The 22,892-nt window shown below is 39.0% G+C and overlaps 1 protein-coding gene across 2 annotated transcripts in view; it reads left to right on the top strand.

Moving 5' to 3' along the window:
- ATP2C1 (ATPase secretory pathway Ca2+ transporting 1) overlaps positions 1-22,892 on the top strand; it is an 82,945-nt gene that overhangs the window by 5,433 nt on the left and 54,620 nt on the right. The window contains exon 2 of one of the 2 annotated variants that reach the window (XM_082045040.1): positions 9,966-10,197. The exons of the other annotated variant lie outside the window; for it this stretch is intronic. Coding sequence (XP_081901166.1) covers positions 10,087-10,197 — 111 coding nt within the window. The 5' untranslated portion in view covers positions 9,966-10,086. The remainder of the gene's footprint in view (positions 1-9,965; positions 10,198-22,892) is intronic. 2 annotated transcript variants of the gene reach the window in all.

Here is a 22,892-nt window from a genome sequence, read left to right as displayed (position 1 = left end):
GAGGTGGGAAGATTCTGTGTGGTCTTTCCCCATGCCCTGTTCATCCAGGGTCTGGTTTTAAGCTCAGGCTCTGGATCCGGGAGTCCTAACCCATCTACACTGTAGCCTCACCAAAGCCATGCCTGTGCTTGGCTCTGCATCCTGCTGATGCACACACTGACCCTGACCCATGAACTTGCTTCCCAGCCTGATCACGGACCTGCCTTATCACCTGTGGGCTTGCCTGGTGACCTGGGCTGCAGGCTGTGCTTGGCTGCCCCTTCCGCCCTGCTCTCTCCATGCAGGCCGTGTCACTCTCGCCCACAGTTTCCTCATGGCTCACAGATACCCACCTCTTAGCTTTGTATCTCACTCCTTTGCTGTGCCACACCAATTTCTGCAGCCCATTCTGAGTTCTGATACGCCATGCCCAGGTCGTTGACCCAGTCTGTGATCCACTGACCATTAAGCACAGAGTAGCTGATGAAAGGTTAGGGTTTTGTGCACCTATCACTGTGGAGCACAGGCAAACACCTCAGTGGTCACTCCCATGACATTGCCTTCTTGCTGTGTGAAACTAGCACGTGTGTTCCCACACACCAGGAGAAAAAGTGATAGGTCTGGCATACTGTGCTTGCTCACACACACCATGGATCTTATAGTTCAGTTACATCTTCACAGAGATTCTCTTCCAAGAATTTACAAAGTTGAAGGTTATCATGCTGAACACAAAGGTTAGGGGTATGTATGCACATGGCTGCTCAATAAACTACAGCAATGGTGGTAAAGAGAAGGTAAAGTGAATAAGGCATATCTTGCTGGGGTTCTGCAGAAGAAGTTTGCCAAGAGGTTCTTTTGACTTCAAACAGGAGAAGATAATAAAATGACCTGGGCTGAAAGATGGTTTATGGCACACTTGAGGCCATGCTAGGGTAATGAAGAACACTCCAGCTACCAACAGATTGTTTATCAACATATACAGTGTTCAGAGTTGAGAGAAATTAATAACACAGCATACTTTGAAATTGGAATCTGTTCATCAAATTTGTCTCATGAAACAGAAATTAAGTAGCAGGTTTTCTCCTCCTGCCTTCCTTCCTTGAGAATTCAGTGTCAAAGGAATATAGTGTGAAACAACCCCGACAAATGATCATTTCTGTGCACAAAACGCGTAATTCAAGTTTCATCACCCTTTCCTGTCAACAAGTTTCAGTGCTGTTGAGGAAGAATAATTTCTCTGTTACCTTCCGCTTGTGCTAGAATTGAACCATGTCCAGGCTCAGGATGAGAAAGTAAATATAGAAAATAATTTAGACGAATTTCTTCCCTCAGAGAACCATCAACTTATATAAACAAAACTTTTAAACATTTAGTATTGCATCTGCTCCATAATGTGGTTCACTGTAATTTTTGTTTTAATAAAAAATGCATTTGTTAATCTCTTCAATATGCTGCAGTTCTGTTTCACCCTCTTTATAACTGTGATGCATTTTTCTCTTCCACTCAAAAATCTGGAGGACTTTTCCTGTCTGCTCATATTTCCACCTTACTGGGCCTAACCTCAGAACCTTGCTCTGTTTATGGCTGATTAATTGATGTTCCATCCTTTTCTTTTTTCTAAAGAGTAAGTTGGGGGTTTTCCCCTTAAGTCATCACATGTTGATTCATTTGTATTTTTGCTAATTCTATTTGTATTTCCTGTTATGCCTATATCCTCCCTTTGTGTTTCAGGTCAAAAGCATTATAAATAAATCAACAATTCTCTCCCTGTCTGCCAGGATAACTGCTTTAAAAAGTCTGGTTTCTAATTCCTTTGAGTTGATGAAGGACTTAAGTCCTGAAGCACACAGTTTGCTATCCCAGCCTGTACCCTTTCTAATGAATGCTCCCATTATATGCCTATTTGTCCAATCTTCTTTTGAATCTGAGTAACATTTGATCTCAGAGGTGACCCAAAGCAAAAAATTTCCAGCTTTTAATCACTTCCTATTTTATTCAAAAGAAAATCTAAAACCAAACCAAAACCAAAACCCCCACACTTTCATGCATTTCAGATGTGCTGTGGCTTGGTTCTTCCCCTGTGTAGGGTAAAAGCAAATAAGAGCTCAGCCCTTCTTTGCTGTACCTTGTTCTTCTGGACTGTCTTTTATTTCCCTCTGTGTCTGTCTCCTGCCTGCTCTAAACAGTTTGCATCTTTTCAATCCTTGTTAATATAAAAGCTTTTGTATGACTATTCATGACTATCGTCTGTCTCCTGTCTTTGCAGCTATGTTTTGTGAGATGATGATAAGCCTAGCTATGGGTGCTCCCAGTTAGACACATCCTTCGTGTCTAAAATAGAAAATAATACTGCCTTATCTCATTCTCTAGGCATACTTTTTTGATCATCTGTTCATAATGTTAGCAAAACCTTCTGCCTGATATCTTTAAAGTGGCTGTATATTCTCTGCACCAGAGATCCAGGCTATCCAAAAGTGACAGCTAATCCTATCTTAAAATAAATTTTAGAGGGTGTACAAAGCAGAAAAAACAGATTGACATGCAGCTACTAGGAAGAGGGTCCTTTGATATATAAACAGATAAAGTCTAAACCAGACATAATTTTCCAGAATCCATTTTCTCAGTGTCTTTCTCCTTTCTAATACTATTCTTCAAGTCAGGCATTTGCCAATTTACTACATGAAATTCATAGCCTGTTGGCCGAGCTTTTGTTCCAAACTATCATGCTGATTCTTCCTTTTAGTTGTATGTAGCTTTCCAACACATTCTTCTTTTTATCTGATCAATAGAGAAATGAACTGGTCTGGGAGGTAGACCATTTAAAAATGGAGTCTCTTACAAAGTACGATAAATTTTTTTCAGTAGATGTTAAGCAGCTGAACTATTAATTGCACCTGGAGTTTCAGGTGCCAGGCACTTGGTTCTTACTTTCCACGAGCTTTCAAATTACATACATGCTTTCAATTACATCCTTTATACCCTGTCATGGGCAGGATTTTCATTCTCCACTCTAGGATAAGTCCCATTTCATGCACTCACAATAGCTCTTATCCTTGCTTGCTTACTTCACCAGCCTCAATTCTGAGATCTTCACAAAGACAAGAGGAAAAAATCTAGAATTAGGTAGCAGTTCTCTCCTTAAACCCTGGGCTAGGTTAGTTCTCTTTAAGGGAGCGGAAGAAGCCCCAAGGTGAGCCCTCATAAAGGCAGCATTGCAATCACCTTCCTTTGTTCTGTGGTGTGTGGTGTTCCCATGGGAACATTTGGAAGGGCTCCAGAAAAAAAGAATTACAGACCATGAGAAGATGGGAAGAAAGGTTAGTTATTTTTGTTTCTCAGCTGTTGAATTATCTTAAGATGGGTAGCTATGTTTAGAAAGAAAAAAGTTTTACATAGGTATAAAGCCACAAGGAAATATAGCAGAGTATATTGTGCAACAAGTTTGAGTAGCAAAGTTGAGTTGCTAGAAGGTGCTACTTGCACTTTAGTGAAGTGTCTTCTTGATTTCAAGCAGGAAGTTGAATGTCAGGTCTGGCAGAATATATGTTGAATTTCCTTGTTATATTTCTCTAGTGTTATGTAAGAAATATTTCAAAAAGCTAGTGCCAAGTTTTTAAGGGTGAATTGCTGGAATCAGACTCAGTTCGAGGAAGACCTTCCTCTTTAGGTGTGAAGAAGAGGCAAGTGTCTCAAAAGCAAGCAGCACTTTTGGCTTTTACTATAACTCTTCTGATAAGATTTAAAAAAAAACAAACCCTAAAGCCTCTTATGTAGCTCCTAGAAAGAATGAGTCTCTTATCCCTAAGTACCTCTGCAGATCTTGTCCTTGATGTCCAGTATGCAATTTCTATAAACCTTGTACTTGAATAAAAAAGTGTTTTCTCGGTAATCTGACCTTGTATGTCTGCAATTATGTCTTCAATAAGTGGGCCCAATAAAGATGAGGACTGTACTGTAAGTGTTCTCCACCTGAGGCAAATCTCCTGTGAAAGTGCCTTTGCATAGGACTCTTCAGAGTAAGAGATGGAAAATATTCAGATGAGTCCTCTTCAGAGCTGGAAGATCTGTGTGTCTGAGAAAAGGAAGGCTAATGAGAAAAGGCCCTCTTCATTGCAATAGTTCTTCCCCACTGCTTCAAGCATTTTCTGCTGGCTAGGAGCTTAGTGGGTTTTTGGATAGCCTACCCGATTTCCTGTGTTTGAAGCCAAATCTGAGGATAGTTACCGTGCAACAACTCTACAGGAAAATTACTTGTGTCAGGCAGACAAGACTGTGGGGATCTAACATGTTGGACCTTGGATGGAAATGAGTTAGAGGTGAGAAGAAGATGCTCAGCTGGCTGCCAGGTTCACCAGCAGCAGACTTCAGCCTGGCCTTTCTAGCCCTACTGCTCTGTCAAGCACCGTAAAACTAACCCACAGTCCATCAGAAAAGTGAGGAAGACATTTTCATGTTCCTTTGAGACATATTTGAATAATTAGTTGATCTTTTCTATTCAAAGTTAATAGGCTGCGGTATATTATGTGTTTAGTAGACAAAATACAGTGGATTTGTGTTATCTAACTCTACCATGGCTTCTTGTTGCTATGTGTGGGAAGCCCCTTCAGGAGGAATTCAGTAGGAAAAAAGCCTTTCTGTGCCTCATAATCCTATAATATGAATACAGAATTGCCTGGGCTACAGTGTCAGAATAATGAACAATGAAACACCAGTGGCAAGGGAGCTATCAAAGGGGATATCTCTGGATCAGTATTGGGTCTGGTATTAATTAATGAAAACACTAATTAAGGTTTCTATTAAACAATCTGGAAGATAAAATGAAGCGTGCATTGATCAAATTTGTAGAGGCCAGGCTGTAGCTACAGAATGATTGATCAAGAGATTTTTAGAGTAAGAGGCAAATTTTAAATAGGGTGAGATTTTAATTTAGATAAATGCTAATGCACTAGAGGGTGACACTTTATAAAATGCAAGGCTACTGATTAGAGGTTGGTTATGCAGAGAAGAGCTTAGGAGAGTGGGTAACAAATGGGGCACAAATCCCAGTACCACGGAGCTTTAAAAGACAAATAGCTTTCCTGGCTGTACAGGGAGTAGACAGGAGGTTATTTGTAGGATGGTGCCCATAAGGATATTTATTCTGTGTTTCTGGTGTGGCAACACAACTGTAAGGCTTCAACCTGTTATCCATGTGAAATAAACTCTTTAATTGTGACTTCAGGGTTGGATGGTAAAGGAATAAAGTTCCTGAAAGTGATGCAGAGTGGACAGAGATTTGTACACAGCCTCTGAGAAGACTCTGTGTGCTGCACTGACCATCCACCTCCCAGCCGTGTGGCACCTAATCAGGCACCCTGCATATGGTCCATTGATGCGAACTTCTGTTGTGTTCCTGAACTTAGCAAAATGCAATGGGAGGGAGCTGCTTTGGTAATGGAAGATGTAGCAAGACCTAAGTGTAGAAGTCTCAGAAATGTAGCAGGACATAAGTGTAGAAGTCTCAGCCTCTGCCTACCATTTAATGAACCTATTGCTACCATCTCCAAAACGGTATCTTCTGATTGCTGGGGAAGGCTGGTGAACATGGATAATGCAACCAAGGAAAGAAGTTTTGAGAAATCAGTGCTGCTTTTGAAATTGATTGATTGATTTATTAAGAGCTGTGGTCTTTCTTTTCTAAGAGTGAGTTAATCTAGATTGAGGCCCTGGCAAAGCAGAGGTACCATTACAGGCAGTTGCTTCTCATGATTTGGTATTCCTGGGAAATGAGATGTCTCTAGGAAGATAAGAGGGAAGCAAACTGCTTCATGCATCTGTGAGAGAGGTAGGAAAAAAAAAAAATCAAAATACTTTGGTGTCTAGGAGGAGTTATAGTTCAGTTATCTGGTCAAAGAGTTCCAAGTAAGCTATTTGCAACCTACCTTGTCGTATATATAGTTATTTATGTGTCTGTGTGAATGCCTCTACACAAGAGTACTGTATTATGTTTGTGAAGCATTATGAAAACTCAGGTAAATTCTTTCTTGTAGTAAAACTGAATATTATAATTTGGCACTGCACCAACAATGAATCTATACATTTGGGAATCAGTTTACCGGTGACATCCTTTTAACTGTTTTTAAAAAGCACTTATTTTTATGCAGAATCAATGATACAATTTGCATATGCTTAAGACCTTTTTATAGTAATAGCTTGTAATTTCACAGAATTATAAAGTAGCTGGGGTTGGAAGGGACTCCTGGAAGTCATCTAGTACAATACTGAGAAGTCTGGCTCCTTCTCCTTCATTTCCACCCCTCAGGTATTTATGCGGATTAAGAAGATCCCCCTGAGCCTTCTCTTCTCCATGCTGAACTGTCCCAGCTCTCTGTCTCTCCTCCCATGACAGATGCTCCACTCCCTTAGTCATCTCTGTGGGTCTTTGTTGGACTTGCTCCCATATACCCATGTCTTTCTTGTACTGGGGAGCGTGTAACTGGACATGGAGTTAAAAATATACTGTCTGATTAAAATATTAGAAAATCTAAACCAGTGATACATGTTGAAGATAGAGTTTGCATCATTCAAAATAAAAAAGGAACTGGATTGAGTTTTAACCAGAATTGAACTAATATATCCTGCTCTCAAGAACATGAAAATTAAATTAGCTGAAAATTTTATACTAACAGCTATGCTGGGATTATTGTTATTTATCAAAGCAATAAGGTGGAGGGAGACAGGGGAGAAGAAAATTTTTATTGTGACAGTACACAAATCCAAAACGCAATACTTGCTTTATGCACATAGGCTATGCTTAAGGAATCCAAAAGCCCTGGCTTCATTGGAATAGAGAAGTCTTGAGCCAAGGAACTTTGAAATGAAAGGTTTTGGAAGATGAAAGTCTCTGGCTGAGACACTGGGATGATAGGACAAGGTGACAAAACAGCTCACGATGAGCAAGAGTTACATCTTGCTGCCTCTCCAGCTATTAGCAGCTTGCAGGGAGTAGCGGGACAAAGTCTGTATTTGTTTATCAACTTGTTATTAAATGTGTTTATAGGGTGGGAGTTTTGTGTATGTATGTGTATATGCATCTATATGGCTAAACACATACACATATGAAGATGCATATATCTCTATTTTTTTCACTCAATGAAAAGAGAATTATTTACCTCTTTTACAATAAGATCTTGATGCTGTTTGTGGATTTAGGATGTTAGTGATATATTTTATTACTATCATTAAAGATTTTTTTTTTAATACAGGGAAGGGGTTGTCTAAGTGCTGTGTGGGAGCTGTTAAACTCACCTGGACTGATACCATATGCTTTAGATCAACAAATAAGTTAATGTCGTCCTTGTTGATACTGGATAGTTGCCGTGTCAGAGCTGAGGGTTATAGTCTTTGTTGTTTGCTGTTTTCTGAACACATAATGATCATTATTTTGGTAGAAATTGGGTTCATTCCTAGGTAAAGCAAAAGTGTTTAAATTTATTTTCCTTTTAAATATATCGTGTCATAAGAAACCCAGGGATTTCTTTAATAAAAACACAGGGCACAAGAAGAAGAAACTGTTCTTTCAGGTGTGAGAATGCCTGCTTGGAAATTTTTGTCACATTATTTTAAACCACAGAAAGAGAATTTTTCACCAAAACTCTTGAACTAAAACATTATGACAGCTGACATGGTATGTTGAAAGTTTGTCTTTGCTTTCCTTGGCTTGTTACTGCCTTCTTAAAGAGGGGCAGAAGGGGAAAGAACATTAGTGATATGTACCACTGACTTGTTATTGCAAATTTCTGTAGTTAAGAAAGCTAGTTTAACACTTCACTATTTCATCTCTCAGGAATTGAATTGGGTATTAAGGAAAATGTAGAATTCTGATATGGGCCAAAGCCAAGCTATGTAGCAAGCAGATGATGTCCTCCTCCACTTTCGAGGCTCCAGCTGTCTGGATTACTGCAGATGTCTCCCCTTATCGTCAGTAAGTACCCACAGGCAGCACAAGAGGTGGCTGTACACGTGGCTGATGGAGCACTGATGTTAGACCAGCCTGAAACAAGCTTACTGACAAGTGGTCCCTTGGTCTGCAATAGCTTCGTCACACGCTTCAGAACTTTGCAAAGCAGCATCTTCAGCCTGGTATGATTTTTCAGTGAATGGCATAAACCTTAGCACTGTGATCTGAGATAAAAGTTAGAGGTTACACAAAACAAATATGTTCTAGTATTTGTCCATTTTAAAAGGAGCCATTACAGCAAAGTGGAGCTCAATGCTTTCTTTACATGCTTGTATCTTCCATGTCTGTGGCTTGTGTCTTCCGTTTTACTATCCTTGTCTTTCTGTTTACGGTGAACCTGGCTTTGCAGAGTGTTTGCAATTAAAATTCTCGTGCTCTGAAATGTCACTGATCTTCACAACGTTCCCCTGGCTTCACAGAAACAAGTGTACTTGGCAATTTCCAATGCTGACAACTCCGGCTTTCTTCCTCTGCTGTTCCGGTGGTCAGAGCCACACAAGTGCCAACAAATAAAGCACAGAAGCAGTGTTTCTGAGTCAGCAGGGCTTTGTAGCAAAGTGAGGGCAGGAGAAGTATTGTGCCGAGTGCCCAAAATTGGCTGGCGTCTCTGTATGGGAAGTGAAACTGGAAGATCACCTTGTAAGCAGGCCTGGTGCCATCCAAACAGATGGGCTGAAGCACAAGCAGCCAAGCAGTCATTCAGGAACACAAAACGGATTTGTTGAAGGCACATTTCCAAGCATGAAATGTCAGAACGTGTCAAGCCTCCAAACCTGAAGGGAAGGATATGTGCGAGTAGCGTAGCGTGGGATGAGCTGACGCTGAAAACAAACATTTCTGTCTTGGATCTTTTCCTGGAGCCACTGAAAGATTTTTTCATTGCTGTGAGACACAGAGGGATGAGTGGGAGAAGAGTCCTGCAAAACAGTATTATTTCCCTACCACATGGACCACTTTCCACAAACTGTGCTGACAAGGTAAAGAAATGATTGCTTTTGCCTCCCACGGATGTTGATGTGCGAGAAGCCCATAACATTGCTCTGGCTGGTTAGTCTTTGGCAGCTGTATTTAATAGCTTCAGAACAAATTCTGTAGTATTAGCCAAGCTCTGAATAATTTATTATGGACACAAATATACCTTAATAAAGACTTAAAAGACTTTGAGGTAATCTCCAATGGCTGTGCAGTTGTAGTGAGGACTGAATTGCCTAGCTGTAATAAGAACCCAGCTCCTCTCTGGGACTTTTCTGCTTAAAAGATCAGCAACAACAAAGGGGGAGAAAAAAACTAACCCAAACTGCTGTAACTCTAAAACTCAAGAATTTAGGATGATAATAGATGGAAATGTGCTTTGCCTTCCATCCACTACAAAAGCCAGGCGAACCCTTATTCTGCTGATCAAAGGTGCAAAGTAGAGAAGGGCTCACAGAAAGAGAAATGTAATGACTTGAAAAGAAATGAGTTTGCAGGTAAGATGCAAGGCAAAGGCTCAAATTTCCAGCTAAGCTTTATCTGGCTTAAATTGTTATGCTCTGTAACTGGTGCCTTGCAGTTCCAGTTTAGCAAATGGAGAATGAAAGAGAGCATTAATCTGGCTGAAATCCACGTAACAGGATTATGTGTGAAACAAAAGTGAAATCAGACAGTGCAGTCAGTGAAATACAGGTTGAGGAGGAGCTGGGGAATATGCCAGAAACAGCAGTTTACCAACCTCTTTACTGCAGCTAAACAAGCTTTAAGAGGCATTAGGATTTATTCTTTGTAGCAAGAGGGGTAGGAAAATTCAGGACCTAGTTCGTGGTGTTTGATTTTTTTTGCAGCAGAATATTCTTACCAGAAGTCGGGCTGTTAGAGCATGCTGCCAGGGAAGCGATTTGCATTTGGTAGAACTGCCCCTCAGTTCCTCCAGCTCACACCGCCCTTGTGGCACTTTAACACTGGTCACTTGTTGTAGGCTCGGCATTTGATGTTTTGATTTCCTCTGCAGAAAAGGATTGTGCAACAGTCGAGGACTACTGATCTTTGGGAAGAGGCAGAAAACATGCATTCAGATCTCAGACTCCAGACGGGGAAGCCTCTTTAACTGTGCAGTAACAGAAATTGCTTAGATGATGGATAATCTGCTGCAGAAGTCTGTCTTCTCCTATTTCATAAAGCTTCCTATCCATGCAACTTGGAAACTTGTATCGACAGTGAAAGACAAGAGAATTCAAGAAAAGGTAAAAACAAATTAAAAAACCCCCCACCTTCAACTGTAAACCTCTGGGTGACCTAGCTTTATCTTAAAGGGAGAGGATCAGAAATTTAGCTGAAATGTTTTTAAAATGTCAGTATCTGGGAGTAATGACTATGTTTAAGTTCTTCTAAGAGCTTTGTGACTTTAAGAAAATTGGCCCTGAGACCAAATAATTTTTGACTCCGAGAAAATCACTGGACACTTAAAGCAATTGGGGTCTGAGACCCTGAAGCTTTAAGTAGTCATTACCTGTCTGTTGAGGATCACAAAAATACATATTTCACTCCTGTCATGAGCCATTTTCAGTATAATTCCAGGTCATCTTCCATCCCTCATGTCCATCCTAGCTGACTGAAGAAATTGTTAAACTTCCTTTTATTTTTTATAGTCTTGAATCTCCTTGTTATCCTAAGGGGGGTAGATTTGAGAAAATGAATTCCTAAATATGCATATAAAATAAACTAGACTTGCCCTCTCAAGTCTTCTGTTAGACACAAACTTTAAGCTCTGCTGTTCTCTGTGTTGCAAGGGCTTTGTCTCTACTAAGAGATTTTAATTAGTCTGAGATCAGGTGTAGAGACTGGTCAGTATTTGTGCTCTTTGTCATGTAATTCTATGTTAAATAAAGGTTGAATTCTTGGCAGCAGGGCTTGTAACTTAGTTTCTTAAATGTTTTGGTAGATCATGATTTCTTGATTTAAATGCAACCTGAATATCCTTAGGAATTGTTATCTGAAGTTGTTCCTGCTTCACAAAGAAATCGAAGCAATTTAGCATGGGGGGAGAAGGGGTGAGCCTGAAACAGGGCCATCTCTGATGAATTACTGTTCTTTCTCATCTAGTATGTGCTCAAATTAAGCTATGTGATGAGCATTCAGAAGCAGCCTATAACAAAAGCTGAAATTCTGCATTCCTTCGAAACAGTTAAACTTCTTTGCTCTTTGTGCATTAAATGATGTTGAATAGCATACTTCTCTAAATGGGAGGTCAGCAGGCAACGAAAGGCACATTCCTTTGACGTGATATATTTTGGAAAAAATACCAGGGCTATAACTGGTGGAGGGTGAGGGGGAAATCTGCTTTTCCTGTTCTGGTACAGTAATGTTCATTATTTTCTTTCTCACTCGGAATGTTTTTACACTGGCTAACAGCTCAAGCACCACATGCTTAAACAAATATCATAATCACTCTCCTTGGGATTGTCCCATGTTGGCAGGGCTGATACTCACCTAAATACAAACATTTGGTTCTTCGACTCTACAAACACTCAGATGGGTGGAAAGTGCAGTTGAGCTCAGCAGGTGGCTCTGCGTGGTGTTGAGAATAAGCTTTTTATTTCTGAGGATCACATTCTTTTATCTAGCAGGGTAGGTCCTTGGGATTGTTTGCTTAGTGCTGGCTCAATGCCTTTTAATAAATATTATCCGTCGATGACTAACTGCTTTGTCTTTGAGGGTTTTTTTGTCATTGTTTTCTCAATATTCACCCATTACTGGTCTGGACAGGTATTAAATTAAAGCTCAGGAGGGCTGGTGGATCCATGCTAACAGTGCTATTGTCATGTTCTGGTTCAGACAGTTTTTGTCTGATGCTCATAGTGCTACCTGCATAGTCACAAGGGCAAAAATCAGAAGCAGAGGATGTATGCAGGGCTAGGAACGTCGAGCTGGCCAAGTTTTGTCTTGACAGCTGAACTTCAGAGGATGCATTGATCAGTTATAACTTCAACATTAATTGGTGAGACTGAATGGTTTGGAGAGCAACCTGTAACTCACTGCTAGATTAAACCATTCTGTATGTATAAGGATGTGAGTATCTTCAGTGCAATATACCTCTGGCACTGTTGCTTTAATACTGCTGGAAGAAATCCATTTAATCAAAACAAGCATTCATGTGGTTATTAGCATGTTACTCCCAAGACACAAAGCTTTATCAATATAAAATGAACTGAATGTGATGCTATTATTCATTCTTTTTACATTGCCTGATATTATGCAGTGAATGTAATGAGGCTTGTTGAAGAACTGCTGTTCACTCTGATGTTCCAGAAAAGATACGCATCCTAGGAGACTTGTTCACTGATCAAACATTTTAAATGAAATACAACATTAAAATAAGTGTAATGGTTTCAATCTGGCCTCAGCTTTGCATGCTCACTTTAATGAGTTGCATTTTGGTCTGGAAACTAGATGACTAAAAACCCTGTTTACTGGTTGCTTAGAAACTTTACAGAAACTGATCATCAGTAAGAGCATTAGACATCAGATAGTTGAGTAAAAACTAAAGCTGTGAAGTGCATATTGTTCACAAACAATAGATTCTGGACATTACCGCAGAATCTTAAGGCCAAGAGATAAACGGCTTATAAGAAAGGACATGTGTATAGATAAGAACATCCAGACTTACACTAAGAAGGATAAAGTTCCTTGCTTCAGGTATACAGTATGGTTTAGGAAGACTGTTTCCATACTGGCACTGTATTAAATGTTTCCTTTCTTGGACCACCTTCTGGAATTACTCTTATTGAACATACCAGGCCCGGGAGCATGGACTTCATGGACTACCGGTATGATCCAATAATGGAATTACTTATGATCTTTAAGATTTTTCTCTCCTGTTTTTAACTCAATCTCAAATGTTTCAAAGCACAAAAATCTGAAAGCTTCTTGACAACCTTTATAGAAATGACATGAAAATGTGTTTTATGGCTATATGGCAGAGTTTCTTTGAGAGTAAGTGACATTTTAACAGCATAGTTGAGTTTAGGAGGTAATTCTGGTTAAGGGAGGCTTTTATCTAGATCTGTATAGCTACTGATTGTGGGAACGAACATGTATTTAAGAGTAATTCTTATCTAATTCTATACATTGAATTTTTCCATAAAAATTGTTATGATTAAGTTCTTAGAGAGCATGAGACATTTAATGTTAATTCAGCCTGAGTAGGGAAATGAATGAAACAATATCCTAGGACGTGGAACTGTCACTGACAGATGAAGTAGAACTTGAAAAGTAAGCTCCAAATATACATTATAATGAAGGAACATAGAAGATATAGAAAGGAAGACACCAAAAAGAAGGTGAAAATATAATGCATGTTTTGATACCGTTACAGCTTCTTTTGGAGGGCTGGAATATCCAAGCCCTGTGAATTTTTAGCCTTGGCAGTGACTGTAAGAAATCCCCAAATAGCACCTGAGTAGCCCTGGAAATGAGTTTTTCACAGTGACTATGCAACGGGTTGTGGTTTTAATGACACGTCAGACTAATCCCAGCCAACCCCATTTCGGAGTATTAAATCAGAAAACTTTGTTTACTCCTGATGATAAAGCTGTAGTATAGCTATAAACATGCTAGTTATTTTCCTGTCAAACATAAAAGTCCTATTATTTCAGGATGTTTAAGGGGCCCCTCTGTTTAGATAAAATACAATAGATGTATGTATGTGGCTTGTTTAATGGTGTGTATGCTGGGAGGGTTATCTCCTTTCCTTGAAGTAACTTTTTGATTCATGTGGCAAAGCAAGAAATAAATGTTGCTGTTGTTACTAGTTTAAGTACCTGAATTAGCATTTGAGGAAGTGATTTTTCAAGAGTATTGTAAGGTTACCTCTTTCCAAAACATGGCCATGAAACTTAATCTTCCAGTTAAAAATGCAGTTGGATCCAGATAAAACTTTTTCCTGAAAGAAACCACTGGAAGCTTTTTTTCATTACAATCAGCTTCCAAAGAGCATCTGACCAATGTTAAAGAAATGGAGGAACCATCACTTTTCTCAGAGAAACCACCAGCTTTCCTTCCGAATTCTAGCCTTAAATAGACATTTCTTGCAGCTTCTCCAGCCTAGACTACTTTATAATTGTTTTTGAGCTACACAGCAGCCACAAGATGAATGCTAAAATAATTTCTCTAGCTTACAGTTCACGCATAAGAGTGATTGATAACATCAGTGAGCTTCTATATATGAGCATTAACAGATGGGGTTTGATCCTTCAGGGAAACCACCAAATGAGTTCTGGGATCCCAGAATTTGTATGTTGTGCTTGATACTGAGAGTATGGATGTCTTTAGCAACACAGCTGCTTGGGCAGAATCCTTTTTAGCCTCTTTTCTGAAGGAAGTGAGCTGTATGTGTCACTCTCCTCCAGTAACTATGGAACTCATGGAAGGAGGAGTCTCAAAGATGGCAAACACCCACACACTTAATGAAAATAAGACTGGTAAAACCACTTTTAAGAGCAGCATTTCATCAAATAGATCATGCAGGGGAGAACAATCAAACCCTACCCTGGAGAACATATCTGAGAAAATCCTCGACTTGGATACCTGGTAGTGGTTGATTCCCTGCTGCAGATTAGTCAGTTAACAAGTCAATCAACCACAAGACACCAGACTGCTGGAGACCAGGAAGGATATTCCTCTGACTGTCATAGGAGAGCTGTTCCCTGCTGTGAAAACATATTTTGAGTCTTTCTCGAGTTCACAGTTCAATCACTGCTTTCTAATTTAATTTGAGTTGGATAATAGCACCTATGCCGGTTTGCATCAAGCTGTCTTTCCTTCAAATCACTGTCCTAACTGTGCCCAGGCAGGATTTGTAAGTCCTCTAAGGTCTGAGTAGGAACAGAGTACAGTTCCTCTTGTGAGGATGTTCTCCTAACAGAGCTTATCAGATGTTTGCTTGCATAGTGCATTGTTGTTTTGCCTTACCTTTTGTTTTCCTCAAAAAGGGTGAGTCTGCCCAGTTTAGCAGTCAGTCTTATCTCAAAGTAACTGTTTGAGGAAGAGAATGCTCACAAAGGATGGGCCTTTAATCAAGGAGAAAAAAGCTTGCAGGCTGCATGCAAATAGGAAATAAGGTACACCCTTCAATCAGTATTTAACCTTTGGAATCATTTATCTGTTGCCAGCCCATGCTCTGAAAATTTGCTTGGAAGTGCTTATAAAAGATTTATATAAATGAGAGGTTCTAGTCTTTGTGTACGGTTTACAGACAGAAGTTCTCTGTTACATATACAGTCAGCCTGGATTACAGAAATAATTCCTTACAGCTTTGAAACCTACATTCATTGAATCAAAATGGCACCGTTGAACTTCATCTGTCCGTGTAGTTGTTATATGCCAAGCAACATTAGTATGACTGAATGTGACATGTTTGACATGCAGTTCCTGAAATTATAGGACTACAGGCATTTTAAAGGACACAATTCACATTCTCAAGTGACAATCTAAGACCTTTGCAGGAATCAGCTCTTCAAAGTCGGAAAGATTTCGGACATCTAGTCAGCCTGGAGATGAGACACGGAGGATGCAGCTAAAGGGTCTGAATGCGACACGTTTCCCAGTAAAAATCTATCAGCTTTTGCTGAAACAGCTGGCACTTGATCTCTGCTCTGAGATTAGTGGTACCTCCCATCACACACAAGTTAAGCTCTAGCTGGAAATGATGCTGTCTCTTGGTGTTTACATGAGTGATGAGATCTGTTATTACCAGTGTTGTAATAGATATAACGCTCGTGTTACGGCTGTGGTAGTCCAAGTTCAAAAAACTTGGGTTTAAAAAAAAGAAGAGGTGGCACCTGTAGTCTGGCTTTGTTTTGCTCTTCTAAAGATTTCTCGATTTCTGTGTCTAATGATGCATTTGGTGTAGCTGGCTCAAGTTTCCAGTATAAGTGCTCTGTGATACACGGGGGTATTACAAATGACTTAGTACTTCTCTACTGGGACAACTAAGAAATCTATATAGTTATTAATGAAGACTTCATTGTAATGGCTTTCAATAAGTTTGTTTAATAGTGGTATACTTTTGGTATGTAAAAACTATGCATATGTTAAATTTGAGATGACACATTAAAAGCACTGCTTGCTTTGTATGAATAAGGTGCTGTGATTTTTATGGTTAAACAGAGGCTTGACTCATTTCTGTAATGAAACATTTTCCCTAATTTCTGTTCTTTGTTGTTCTGAAGCATAAAAACCGCTAAGTGATTGCTGTGTATCCCCAGGGTGGCATGCCTAGAATCTGAAATACTTTGTAATTCTCTGGGGCTGATGGGTATTATGTTATTTAGCATTTCATGCTTAACATCATCATGTCAAAGCAATTCTTGTGTCCTAACAGTTCCTTGCAGTTCGCAAATTCATTTGGAAAACTCTTATCTTCTAATACTGATGGTTGGCTCAGGTATCCTCTTTGTCACATTAACTTCTAGGCTCATTTGGATCAATATTTGAGGGCCTGCATCAGAAGAAATCCATATTTACTCTGGTTTGGCTTTAAGCTAGACTTTCTACTGCAGTCACACAGAAGTTCCTGTAGGGATTGTTTGTATGAGGCTTTCCAGGGATATGCAGACTCTTCTTTCTTCCCACTAAGTAGATTTTCTTCTTGAATATGATCATTGGTATTGAAGCTGGGATTTTTGTCCCTTCAGATAAACATCTTTGTTGAAATACCATCTTATGGTTGAAATACAAGCTGGGTCTTCACTACTTTGTGTCAGACATGACTAGTCAATTTTTCAAGCATACACTGTGTCTATCTACACACACACATTTTAAGATGAGCAGGTTTTGGTATTGTCATGAGAAAACAGCAACTAATACAAACCATTTGAAGGAAGCACTATGCTAAACAAGGATCCTAATCTTAAGGTATTGAGCTTCTCCCTTTTGGACAAAAGTGAAGAGGAGCTGTGGTCCCTTAGCATCTTACCTAGCCACTTAGGGACTGTGGCAGCTCTTGGCTAATGGTTTGTTTAGATTCTTGTTTTAAGAAGTTGAAAACTTGTTCATCTAAATGGTCAGTGCTTAATTATTTTTTGGAGTCTAAGTTTACGAGATGGTCTGCTGAAGAATTCTTACACTGTTGACATTTAAAATAGGATTGTGTTACATTTCCTGAAATATTATTTTCCATTTAGGTACTTGTAATGACACTGATATAATCTTAATCAGATATGGTCAGGTCCTTCACTTAGGCCGGTATCATGACTGAATGGCTACTGATGACAACCATTGTATGTAAACACAAGTGCATCAGGGATTGAAGGGCAAGAGAAAATATTCCAAAACTAAGATATACTCAATTACTGTAGCTTTATTTGTGTACAAATGAAAGACTTTGATTAAAAAATTATTTTAAAGCTGTGAATAAATCTGCCAGATACACATGGATTAGATTTAATTTATGGGACCTTTGTGCTAGCATTTTGAATGCCATGGAAAGACAAGAAAACCCACCAAAATTTTGGAAGCATTTACAGTTCTGAGTCAAACAAAACAGGTGCTTGTGACTCCTGTTTTCTTAATTGAATTTCTTCAGCTGTGCCCTGTCAAACTAGCTTATTGCACTATGAGATGTACTCAATGTGTTACCATTAAGAGGTACTGGGCTTGTGAACTCAGTAGCACATGTATATATTCACACTTCTCCCCATGAAATCAGACAGAAATGTAGCAGCCCTATTTTTTACCATATTTTAAAATGAATTATAGCAGAAAATGCTGAAGAGGCATTAAAAAAGGCTAGTTGAAAATACTTTTGAATGCTAGAAATAAAAGGACCATCAATCCCAACAATTACAAAAATGACTTAGCCTTTCAAATTCTGATTTCTTTTCAGAGAGATTTAATTTGGCCTTTCTATCCAGGTTTTGAGGTTCATGCTTTCAAGCTTTTCTGTGCAACTAAAAGGATTAGAAAGTTTTTTCAGCATGGGCAAACTTCTTTGATAGAATTGCACAGTTCTAGGATTCAGCATGTAATATAGAAGTTATATTAAAGGCCAGGAGCTGCAAATGTTATTAACACAGCAGTATAATAGGAATCAGGCTTTTGGTGATAGCTTTTCTCTGGTGTTTGAGCCATGCCATGCCTCTTTCTTTATGGTATTTGCTTTGCATCCACAGGAAGTTTGTTATAGGCCACAACAGCCTGAACTCAGTCCTTAGGACAAATGGAGGAACCTGAATTAGTGATAGCAATCTTAATAGTGGTCATTTTTCATAGCAATGTGTGGGATTTTCAATGAAGGCTAACATAAAAAAAATGAAAACAATTTCCAGTGAAAATTATGGGAGGTATAAAATTCCTAAAAGCACCTGGCTTACTGGGATTTTTATCTACAGAAGAAAGTTCTTTAGGAGTCCTGGTCTGCAACTTCAAGAGTAGGAAAATCAAGGTTTTGGTTTCCAGTGCATGCACACACACAGAAGTAATTTGTCGTTAATCCATGTTGCTCCTACAGTGTCAGAGCCTTTCAATTATAGTTTTATTTTTTTCCCCTGGATGGATGATTTTCCACTAGTCAATGAGTGATGAATCAGAAATGTTTACAGCTTGATATCTTTTTAGTTCAGCGTATTAAATAAGCCATAGAGATATAGCTGCATAGATATATGATGAGATATAACCTAAGGATAGATAAACTAATTATAGATATAAACATATAGATTTATCATTAAGTAAATCATATATATGATAGGAATAATAGAAATACAAAATACAAGAAATATTTGATGTGATATGATAAATATTGTCTCATAAAAGTAATATATTAACACCTCATAGTATGATAATGCTATAATATTCTCAGCTTAAATATAGGAAATATGTAAGAGATATGATAGAAATCATGCCTCTGATTAGATATAAACAGATTCTGGGCAGTTTTCAAATAGTATATAGAATCTTTAGGGTTATAATTTACTGTAGGAAACAAGATTTTCACTGATCTATCACTACCAGTTTCTGTAGTCTATAAATACAGTTGTATCCTCAGAACTCTTTAACAGATCTGGACTACATTGGAGGTCCTTGAAGATGGAATGGGAAATGCCCACAAATTTTACTGAATGAAAAACTGTTGTGTTTTTTTTCCCCTTCTGAATAGGCAGGTGGCATGCTGAATGTGTACAAAATGTCCCCACTAGCCAGATGGTGGGGAGGAGGGCATATGGTACAAGTTTCAACTCTTTTAAAATTAAGTTCCCCTCTGGTGCTTCTTGGTTTGTTGCAGTGCACAGGATGCAGCTGACGTTAGTCACTTATTTATTGGAAGGGGGAGAGAGAGGGAGCACCTCAGGGGCCTTTTAAACCTCCCATTGCAACAGGCTGGTGGAATATAGCCTCCCAATTCATAGATACAGCTATAGGGTTTGTTCCTCCCATATCCACTCCTGCCAGTTTTAGCTGGGGCTGTATCTAACCCTTGATGCTGCATGGACTTGAGTATGCAATCTATTATTTAGTGTAAGAGGCTAAAGATGGTGATGTTGCCAGAAAATATTTGAGCACCTATTTCCAGGGCAGACAGGAGGCTTTTTGTGCTACTGTGAAATGGACTTTTTCTTTTTTTTAATTCCCTTGTGCTGAAGTTTGATATTCATCAGCAGTGGTACGGAAACGGAAACACTTCTGAGCATCCCTGCTTTATCCTAGCACAAGCTTGTGTAGCTGGGTAGGGAACCAAGTCAGAACAACTCTTGTTAAATTTGGGTGTTTTCACTAAGTGTACTTGACTAAGTTTCTAAGTGTTATGTAAGCTCTGTGTACTGTTTTTACTCCTCCCCCTGCAGCCTTATTGTTGGGGTTCATTAAGAGTGCACCTGAATACAGATTTAGTCTTTCCATTCACCACTTGGGTTTATCTTAAGGTTAGAGGTCTTTTACACTAGAGCATGTTGTTTCGATATAAGCACACTACATTAATTGCTTTTATTAGTAACATCTACCAGCTTTAAAAATGTGACCTTAGACCACTTTTTTTTTGTTTTTTTTTTTTAAGATATACGGGAGTAAGAAGTCCTCTGAACACTTGGCCTCCATTGACATTCACATAGCAGTAATTCTGAAAAAGGAAAGTGAAATGTGAGTTCTCCCCTGAAACAAAAGTTTGTAGTGTATTTCTCCCAACCTGAAAAGCTACTGCATGCTTTCACTTGATAACATTTTTGGCTCTGAGTCTGAATAAAATTACACAGTCCAACACGTTACATTTAAGTGTTTTATCAAACAAATTATCTTACTCTTGCCAGGAGCTGAAATCTTATAACTATGTAAACATCTGTTTGCTAACTGCCAGCTCCTTCCTATTACCTTCCCCCCATTTTACCCCCACCAATAGTCTTGAAAAAGAACTTCCAAGTGCTGAGAAACTTGGCAAGATTACTTGTCTGTAATGTATGCAGCATTCCTGAAATTCTTGGCACATTAGCCTTGAATCAATTCAAACTAAAGTACTTCACTACTGCTGATTTTTTTTTTAACTGTTTGTAGTTTCACTGTTAAAACATCTTTATTCTCCACCACAGACCTCTTACTATCATGTAGTTGAAATGTTTTGAAAGTAAATGGTGTGCTCTGCTTTCCTGTTTAAAGAATTGCATTAATTCTTTGGCAAGACATAAACCTTTATTGGGGAGCAGGTTTCCACCTTGTGCTGTACTCAGGCCACAACGTGGCTGTAGTTGCGGGTGCTGGTGCAGAGGACTGAGTGTTGCCTTTGTCCTGTAGCAGACATCCGAACGGGGCACATTGCCCACCTCTGCTAAGGCTTCCAACTGCAACTTGCTTCACAGCATATTCTAATTATAGAGTACGATCTCCTTGGATGTGTCTTCTCTTGGCTGTCTTTTACAGGCAACAGGAAACCAGCTCGTTACTTCACAAACTGAGTAGGATCTTTTTTTCTGGAACTGTAAGGCCTCAGAAGATAGGATAGAGGCATTTCTGAGACCTTCCACTTCAGTAGCAAAGCTTTTACAGGAGTAGTCAGCTTTGAGAACAGTCACTGAGGGTAAAACAGAAACAGCTGAAGAGCTCTGTATGCCCTAAATGAAGGGTGAGGAAACCTCTATGGAAAATATGCAATTAATATTTTAAACTATTTCAAAATCGTGCAACTGAAGGAAGAGAATGGCAGGTAAGTATGGAATATGTGGGAGAGATGGAAGGTATTGAGAAGAAAAGTGTAGATGAAACACAGGTTTGAGACAACAGCTGAGTGCTATGGTCAGAAAATGAATTCATTTAGTCTTTCCCTGGAGGACAGATTAAACGAGATTGTCTTGAATGCTCCGAGAGTGTATGTTCATAACAGTTCAAACTGATTTAAGGTTGGAGCTCCCATAGTCCTGCCTTCCCGCGCCAGTTCCGGGAGTTCAGCAGTAACGCCTTTTTTGAGGAAGGCTTTCTCCTTGGCTGGATCAGTCCCCCGATACTGGGTTACCAAGAGATGACAGTGCCAGTGCCAGCACACAGGAAGGTCAGAACTGAGCAAAAGGAGAACCACAAAAGCCTGATTATTATTATTCTTTTACATCAATTTAAGATGCTGTGGTGCTGCACCCCCTCTCTGAATGTAGAACATTAGTAGGGTTGCTATTTAGAGACGGGACGAGAGGGTTAAATTTAATGGTGTTTCAAAAATCAGTGAAATCTAATTTAAGACTGTCATAAACCAAAGTTCCTTAATTAGCATAATTGCACAGTGTCAAGACAGGGCTGAGCTAAGGTAATTTGAAAATGTAGCTGTGTTTCTTACATCCTAACATGCTCAGATTTGTAAAATAAAATGAGTATTTGTTTCCTCTGGGAAAAAATGTATCATTTCTCCTCTCTTAAACTTTGTGAACTGTTTATATATATATATATATATACACACACACGTATAAAAACATTTGAACTTTATGTAGAATTACCATGGATTTTCCTCTGGAGAAATCTGTTCTGAGATGGGGTGTTTGCTTCTATCAGCTATCAGTTGAACAGCATAGATGGAAAGGATTGGGGGGAGGAAATATGCAATGCAGGCTTTACCACTGACACACGCCAGCTCCAGTATCATCCCTCCCCTGTCCTGACTCCAGTCATACAAGTACCTTGTAGAGCACTGTAAAAGCGCTGGTGAGTTTTTGACATCAAGATGAAAGACAACAAATAATGAGACTAAATCAAATGAAAGTCCATCTTACCAGAAACTAATTTTTTTTCTTCCAGGAAAGCTAATTTGTGCTTGGTATATGTGGGCAGTTTGAATTACACCTAAAGCAAAGTAAGCAAATAGTTGAGATGTGTATTTTGTCAGAAGGACCACATTATTAACCTTTTCTGCCCCAAACTGAAGTGCTATAGAAAGTTTAGCCCATATTAAAATACTATGGATTTTATGATTCAGAAAAAGGTTTCTCTTATTTATAAATAACCTTCTAATGAGATTAACAAAATTCGTAGTAAACTTCAACACTGATAGAATTTAAACAAATTGATCTTTAAAAGGATTCTTTAAAAGGATCTGGAAGCTGACATTGGAGCAACAGGTATTTTGAGTCATGTTATGATCTGAAAAGTGACTTCAACAGAATCTTCTTTAATAGCTGTCCAGTCTGTGAACCATGCAGTTATAGGTATCCTTGTGATGTTTAACATACAGCACTACCGGTAGTAGTAAAATTTAGCACAAGGGAATAATGAAGATGAAGTTAAATTGATTGTGATCCAAACAAACTTGAAGTTAAGCCTGCATATGAACTTGCTGCAGGTGAAGGCCTATCTGTTTAATGCCATTAGACTGAATTCTCCCTTAGTACCATGGATCAGTTGGAAGGAAAGTTCTGGAACATCACATGTTTATTACCTTTTAATTTTTCCAGTACTTCCAGTGGCTCTTAATTCTTCT

The sequence above is a fragment of the Streptopelia decaocto genome (genome assembly GCF_964273445.1).
Source record: "Streptopelia decaocto genome assembly, chromosome: 2".
Classification (NCBI taxonomy): domain Eukaryota; kingdom Metazoa; phylum Chordata; class Aves; order Columbiformes; family Columbidae; genus Streptopelia; species Streptopelia decaocto.
This window is presented reverse-complemented; position numbering and strand designations above follow the sequence as displayed.